The sequence below is a fragment of the Fukomys damarensis genome, unplaced genomic scaffold (genome assembly GCF_012274545.1).
Source record: "Fukomys damarensis isolate Sample0158 unplaced genomic scaffold, DMR_v1.0_HiC HiC_scaffold_39, whole genome shotgun sequence".
Lineage (NCBI taxonomy): Eukaryota > Metazoa > Chordata > Mammalia > Rodentia > Bathyergidae > Fukomys > Fukomys damarensis.
The window spans coordinates 124,169,751-124,177,445 of NW_022900951.1; the positions used below are offsets into that span (position 1 = coordinate 124,169,751).

At 43.2% G+C, this 7,695-nt stretch overlaps 1 protein-coding gene across 8 annotated transcripts in view; it reads left to right on the forward strand.

Annotated features, from left to right (window-relative positions):
* Window positions 1–1,812: 1,812 nt before the first annotated feature.
* Window positions 1,813–7,695, forward strand: part of LOC104861631 (melanoma-associated antigen 10-like) — an 18,290-nt gene continuing 12,407 nt past the window's right edge. For 5 of the 8 annotated variants that reach the window (XM_010623112.1, XM_010623118.1, XM_010623111.1 and 2 more), the window contains exon 1: window positions 3,141–3,215. Coding sequence is in view for 1 of the 8 variants with exons in the window: in XM_010623119.2 (XP_010621421.1) it covers window positions 1,935–1,990 (56 nt within the window). In the remaining 7 variants the exon portion in view is untranslated. Of the gene's footprint in view, window positions 1,991–2,698; window positions 2,794–3,140; window positions 3,216–7,695 lie in introns of those variants that run through there. The other 3 variants (XM_010623116.1, XM_010623119.2, XR_004515833.1) reach the window with 2 other exon arrangements.

Consider the following 7,695-nt stretch of genomic DNA (forward strand, 5'->3'; position numbering starts at 1 on the left):
TAACGTTTCAATTATGCCAGGAGAGTAAGGCCTAGAAATCTGCTGTACAACATATGTTCACAGTTAGAAGTATGGTGCTGTGAGCTTCAAACTTTATCAGAGGGACAGGTCTCATGCTACAGATTCCTAACTAATTAAAAATCAAGGCACAATGGAATATAGGGAAACCTTTGAAAGTGATGCATGTATTTATTTCCTTGGTTATCATGATGTTTGCTTGTGTGTAGTTGATGAACTGCCTCACTGTTTTCCATAGTGGCTGTATTAATAAGAAATGCAGAATGATGAATTCCTACAGGAGGATGGGGTTTGGTGGGATTGTTCAACATCTGTTCCATGGAACAAGATTTGTATACAGGTCTCCACAAGGGATAAGTAAAACTATTTGCAGAAAAATAAGAAACTGTATTTATAAATATCTGTCATTAAAAAATACTCTAGAGCCGGATGTGGTGGCTCATGCCTTTAATCCCAGCACTTGGGAGGCTGAGGCAGGAGGATCGCTGTGAGTTCGAGACCAGCCTGGGCTACATAGTGAGCTCCAGGTCAGTCTCAACTACATAGTGAGACCCTGTCTCAAAAAAAAAAAATACTCTAGAGCTAATCATTGAGTTTGCATGTGTTACTGGACACTAGATCATTATACATGCACTTTTATACTGAATATGAAAAATTAGAAATTGGTATTGAATTGTATAATCTAAAATAAGATTAGAAAATATGAATTAAAAAGGATATCTAACAAAAAAAGGTCTGTAAATTGACAAATATGTTGGAAAGAACAGATAATGAAGATCTCAATAAATAGAGATGTAAGTTTTGATTAAATCTCCATGATTCACTAGTATTACAATAAATAATTATTCCCAAATATCTAAATTCAGTAATCTCTAAGTAAAAACACCTGTCTAACATTCATAAAAAATGTAAAAGTCATAGAACAACCAAGTAAATTCTTTAACAAAGAACAAAGCTGAGGGTGATACCCTACTTCATTTCAAAATTTATAAACTGACAACAAACAAGACAGAGAAATAACTCTATGAACATATCAATGTAATAGAATGAAGTGCAGGGATAAATCACATGTATCTGCATACACAAATAATTAATTATGGGAAAGATGTAAGTGAACATTACAGGAGAGAAAGGAGATTCACTAAAACAACTTCTGAAACCACTGGATATCCATATGCAAAGAATAAACCTGGATCCATATTATATCTACTTTATCTGTATCTATTCATTGTAACAGACATTTATTTATGAGATTTCTCATGGCTGGGAGAAAACATTTTAACTTTAGAGGCCAAAATGACAAACAAGTTAGGCTTCTTTTTGCTTCCTGAATTAACCTTGGAAAGCAACAGAAGAGAGAGGGAGTAAAGTCTAGCAAACAACATGAGCAACTAAGTGTAAACCTCACAGCATGAGGGTGGCCTGCAGAGGAGGAGCATGACAGCCTGAGGCAGAAGAAAGCTGCAAACTCCCGCCTCTACTACAATGCACAGTGGGGGGCAGCGCCTCACTCCAGAGGTCTCCATGGCCAGGGGAAACACGAGGACAGCAGGAGAGTGGAGAGAGCACGGCTGCAGAGATTCTGCTAGTAGCACCCTGTGCCCACCCTGGTGGGTGACTGTCAAAACAACTGCTATTTACCAGGGCGTAAAGAACGCAAGAGAAATGGAAAAGCAGATACAGCCCTGAATCATGCACAGCAGCCATAGTTATTCTATGATCAAATAAGAGTCTCCTCCCTTCTGCCCCAGGGAACCCTGGGAGTCAGATTCTCCCTGTGAGGGGAACATTCTCAGGTCCACGGAGGACGGGGCTGTAGGCTGTGCCAAGAACCAAAGTGAAGAGCTCTAGGAAGGACAGTGGTGACCTACAGAATACAGTTATTACCCTCCTGTCACACCCAGGCACAGTGACAGATGTCACAGCTGCCGACTGTCACCTCTTGGGACCAGAGAGATGGTCGTGTTCTGAGGTACGCACTTCAGGTGAGGGGAGTGGAGAGGGCCCCAGCTCTGGTAGGGGTCGAGGTGAGAGCTGAAGGAGGATTGTGGAAGCCCCGTCCCAGAGAGAAGGTCCCCAAACAGTCCAGATAGCCTGTTTGCCATTCCTGCACTGTCTGGGAGGATTTTCAAGTGGGACCACATTGCACCCGGGGGAGCTTGGACTGAGGGGAACAAGATCCAGTGCATAGGGGACGGGGGTCCACGCTTTGCCAGGAACCAAGCTAACATTCACTAGGGAGGATGTGGGAACACCTCTGCTGTGAGACCCCAGGCACTTTACTGTAGGTGGGGTTCATTGACTGGGTCTCATTGGTTTAGAGCAACAGAAGAAACTGTTGTGAGGTTCAGGCTTCACGTGAAAGGAATACAGTGGGTGGGGTCCTTTAGAGGTCATAGTGATGGGCTCTAGGGGGAGGAGAGATGTCCCAACTCACAGAGAGTGTCCCCAAACTTCAGATCTTCCTCTCTCGTCAACCCCGGACCTCACAGGGGATGATTTGTAAGAATGACCTGCAGCCACAGAGGATCTGGGAGATAGCGAGTGCCTTGGACAGAGGGGAACAGAGTCAGGTCCATAGAAGACCAGAGTACAAGTTCTGACAGGAACTAAGGTGTTGATCCCTCCGGAAGAGGGAGGAGCCTGGAGAATTCCTTTTTCCTCCTACTGCCAGACCTGGGAGACCACGTGCACTTTGCCAGATAGGACATTCACTCTCTGCGTCTCCTTTGAGTCAGAACTACAAGAGGTCCTGTTCTGAGCTGTGTATTTCAGGTGAGCAAGCAGATCAGATCGGGCTGCGCTCAGTGAGGGGTCATACTGAGGGGGGTTGTGGGGGGAGTGAGGAGACAGGAACCTGGATTGATCCAGATTTACCCTGTTGTTACCCAGCACTTCTGGGAAGAATTCTCTGGTGATGTCTCGACTTTGCCTAAGGGGACAACGAGTGTGGAGTCAGAGCCTTGTGCTGAGGGCCTGGCTTCAGGAGGAGTGGAGAGGACCTGGGGTCACTTAGGTCAAGGTGAATGATGTGGGAACAGAAAGCTTCAGCCAGGAGGGAGGATCCCAGAACATTCTGTAACAACTTCTGTTGCCTATGCTGCAGCAGGAGGTGCTGAATTCTCAGGAGAGGCTCCTTTTGTCCTCCCTGGGTCCGGAGAAGATATCAGAGCCTTGTTCTGAGGACCGAATTTAAGGTGAGAGGAGCAGAGAGAGCCTGGGATCAGTTAGGTCCAGGTGAGGGGCTGTTGGTGGTATTGAGGAATGTCCACCCCCGAAGACAATCTCAGAATGTTCGAGAAAAACCTCACTTACTGACCTGCACCTCACAGTGCATAATTCTCATGAGATTGCCCCCTTTCCCCTCCATGGGTACCGAGAGTCAGGGCATTTTTCTAAGGACTGTGCTTCAGGTAGGAGGAGCAAAAGGCCTGGGGTTCAGGTAGATCAAAGAAGCCTTGTATCAGAGGAAAAATGTCTCAGGGGATCACCCCTTTCACCTCAGGGCACCGGGAGAACGGACTGTCAGAATCTAGTTGTGAGAAGTGTGCTTCAGGCAAGAAGAGCAGAAAGGACCTGGGCTAAGTTAGGTAAAAAAGAAGCCCTGAGGGCACAGTGAGGAAGCCCCAAGCCAGGGAGAGGCTCCCTGAACAACCCAGGTCTGCCTCGGGTACAGCCCAGCACCTGATACGGGGCGATTTTCAGGACATCACCCTCTTTGGATCAGTGCACCATGAGAGGAAAGACAGAGGGTAGCTTTGCAACCTCTGCTTCAGGTCTAGGGAGCAGAGAGGACTGGGCTTAGCAAGGTGACGGAGAGAGGATGTGGGCCGCTGTTGCATTTTGACTTCAGTTTAGTGTGTGCTGAGTGATACGGGTCTAGGTTCAGTCTTCCCTATGTAGATAGCCAATTTTCCCACCACCAGTTGTCAGAGGCTGTCTTTCCTCCAGGGAAAGTACTTGGCCCCTTGTCAAAGATCAGGTAGCTGAGGTTGCTTGGCGTTGTTTTTGTGCCCTCTTTTCTGTTGCATCCATCCAGCTGTCTGTTTGTTGCCAGCACCATGCTCTTTTAATTGCTATATGTTTATACTTCAACTTCAGGTTCTGAACTGAGATGCCTCCTGCCTTGCCCTTGTTGCCTAGGGATATTGTTGTTGTTCTAGGTGTCTTCTGCTTCCATCTGAATTTTAGGATTGTTTTCTATATCTCTGTGAGAAATGTTATTGTTATTTTGATTGAGATTACGTTAAATTTGTATACTAGTACCTTTGAACATGTGACCATTTTTACTGTATTCATTCTATAGCTCCAGGAATGGGATGTCTTTCCATTTTCTAATATCCTCTTCAACCTCATTTTTCAGGGTACTGTACTTTTCATCATAGAGAGCTTTCACTTTCCCTATTAGGTTAATTCCTAAGTATTTCATTTTCCTTAATGCTAAAATGAAAGGTATTGTTTCCCTCATTTCCTTCTCAATAAGTTTATTAGTGGTATACAGGGACACTATTGATTTTTGTCTCTTGACTTTGTAACCTTCAACTATTGAATTTGGTTATTGATTTTTGGAGTTTTTGGTGGATTTTTGGGGTCTTCTATGTAGAGGAGCATGTCATCTACAAATAATGATAATTTTATACAAATTCTTTTAATTTTATTCTTCCTTTCCTATAAATGTCTTTTATTTCTTTCATCTAACTGACTGTTCTGACTAATGTGACCAGATTTATATCAAACAGGAGTGGTGACAGTGTACACCCTTGTCTTATTCCTGATTGTACAGGAAAAGCCTTCCATTTCTGACCATTTAATGAATTTAACCATTGGTCTTTAGTAGATGGCATTTATGAGATTCATATGTGGTTATTCTACAATTTTTTTCAGGATTCTCATCATGAATGGACATATGACTTTGTAAAATATTTGTTCTGCATCTATTAAATGATCATGCATTCTTTTGTATTTTCCTCTGTTTATGCAGTGTGTTACATTTTTTTATTTGGACATGTTGAACCATCTCTACATCTGTGATATGAATCCTAATGGGTCATGATATATGATCTTCTGTCTGATTTGGTGCATTCTGTTTGTTGGTGTTTTATTGACGATATTTGCATCTGTGTTCATTAAAGAGATTGGCCTGTGGCTTTTCTTTTTGGTTGTATTGTTTTCTGGTTTGGGGACCAGGGTAATGCTTGTTTTCAAAAATCACTATGAGGAGCGGGCATGGTGGCTCATGCCTGTAATCCCAGCACTCGGGAGGCTGAGGCAGGAGGATCACTGTAAGTACGACACCAGCCTTGGCTACATAGTGAGTTCCAGATCAGTCTCAACTACATAGTGAGACCCTGTCTCAAAAAAAGATCACTTTGGGAGTATTGTTTCCCTATCAATTTTGTTAAACAGTTTGAGAAGCATCTTTTCTAAAGTTCTTCATGAATTTGGCAGTTAAACCATTGGAACTTGGGCTGTTCTTACTTAGAGATATATATTTCCAGTTGGTTGACTGATACCAGATTATTCAAAATTTTTATTTCTTCTTGGTCACTTCTACTGGCCATGCTTTTAATACTTTTTTTTTTGAGGCAAGGTCTCACTGTGTAGTTGAGACTGACCTGGAACTCACTATGGAGCCCAGGCCGGTCTCGAACTCACAGCGATCCTCCTGCCTCAGCCTCCTGAGACTTTTCATACTTTTTAATCTCTTGGATTTCTGATTGAAATCTTTTCATGGACCATAATTCTTTGCTAAAATGTTCATTCATACTTTGTAGAGTTTTGTATTTTTAGCTCAGCTGGATTGTTATTGTGGTCTTCTGAAAGCTCCTTGATCATTTTGGTTATACTTCCATTTTCTGTTTAGTTCCATATTCTGTGACTGAGCCAAGCACTCCTTTAATGTATTTCCTAACCTCCTCCATAATCCTTTCAAATGATTTGGCTGTGTAGCTTATGCTGCTCTCTTCCTTGATGACCAGTGGATTAGCTTATGGGGTGTTGAAAGTTTGGGGAAGAATTTTCTGGCCTTCTGTTTTCATGTTCCTCTTATTTTTTTGCTTGCTTTGTTTTGTGCTGAAGTTTATGCACTTACAGTGGAAAGACTTTGGTGCTTGTATAGAGACCTGTTTAGTTAGTCTGCTTTTCAGGAATGTACTTTGGGAACAGCTAAGTATAGTCCTTTGCTCCATCCTAAGATCTGACCACCTCTGTTACTTTGGGAGAGGAGGATGCAGTGTCATCGGCCCAACACCAAGTTTCCTGGGAATGTGGCCCTGTATGGTTAATGTCACAAAAGTAATCTGAGTATTGGGATACACACAAAACTCGTTAATGGCAACAACTATGTGCTGGCAGTGTCAACCAGATCAGTATCATCCAAGAAAAATTGGATATTAACATACAAGCCCAAGCAAACAGGTACCACCCTTAACAATACAACAGAAATCCACAATCATATAGCAAGCATTGCTACAACTCAGACATTGACATACAGCTAATATGGACTAAATGTGACAGCTGTAGCTTCACTAATGGTAGAAAAAATTTCAGCAACACTTTTATGGATTTAACAACTATATGAGATTAAAAAAGATTAGTGGTTATACTACTAAAGATATAATGGGCAGGGAAAGGGGAAATGCAAGAAGAAAAATAAGAAAGCTTAAGCTATTGGATATAAGAAGGAGAGAGAAGTAGGTGAAATGATCCTACGAAGGATGTTTACAGAATTAGATAAAGGTAATGGAAAAATTAATGAGAAATTGAAAGTAACAAAAAAGAGTAGAAAAGAAATTAAATAGAGAATAAAAATAAGGAAAGATAAAAAGGAAAAGAGGGGGAAAGAAAAACAGTATAAAATAAGAAAAAAATTAGAAACATTTCTTTCTGATTTAAAATTAATAGTTTCCTTCCAAGATATAGAAATTTGAAATCTTGCTGTCCCCGAGCAACCTGATTATATCTGCATGGCCAGAGGAGCCAGCGCAGCAAGCTAGGGGGAGGCCCTCTTGACAGTGACAAGATGCACGTTCAGCTTCTCAAGCCTAAGGGGGAGGAAGCAGCGGCCACTGCTGGGCCTTCTCTTCCTCCTATCACCAAACTGGGACTATTCCAAGGGAAGTTCCTCGGGCTGGGACACAAAGATGTCCCAGCATCCTCAGGGTGTCTTCTGGCCCCTGCCAAGGCCTCTACTCAAATGAGCCAATCCAGTGAGGGCTGCAGCAGGCAAAAGAGCAGGGTCCATGCACCCCACGGGGCGTGCTAGTCCATCCTATCCTGCACCGTGTGGCACTAGATGACTTGGTAGCTGAATTGTCCCAGATCCTGCTCCTCAAGTACCAAAAGAAGCATCCGATCACCAAGCCAGAATTGCTACACAGGGTGGACCAGAACTGTGATCTCACTTCCCTCAGATCTTCGGGCATGTGAGTGCATGTGTGTGAGCTTTGGCATTGCTGTGTGGGAAGTGGGTCCCCGTGGATAAACACATGTCCTTCACCCTGTCTTGGGACTCAGTTATAATGGGATGCTGGGGGATCGTGGCCAGATCTTTCCAGAATCCATCTCCTGATATCCGTCCTGACTGTCATCTTGAAGGACAAGTGTGCTAGTGAGGAGGACATAAGGGAAGTACTGAGACCAGAGAAACGTTACCTCAGGGGGAGTGCTTTGTTACTG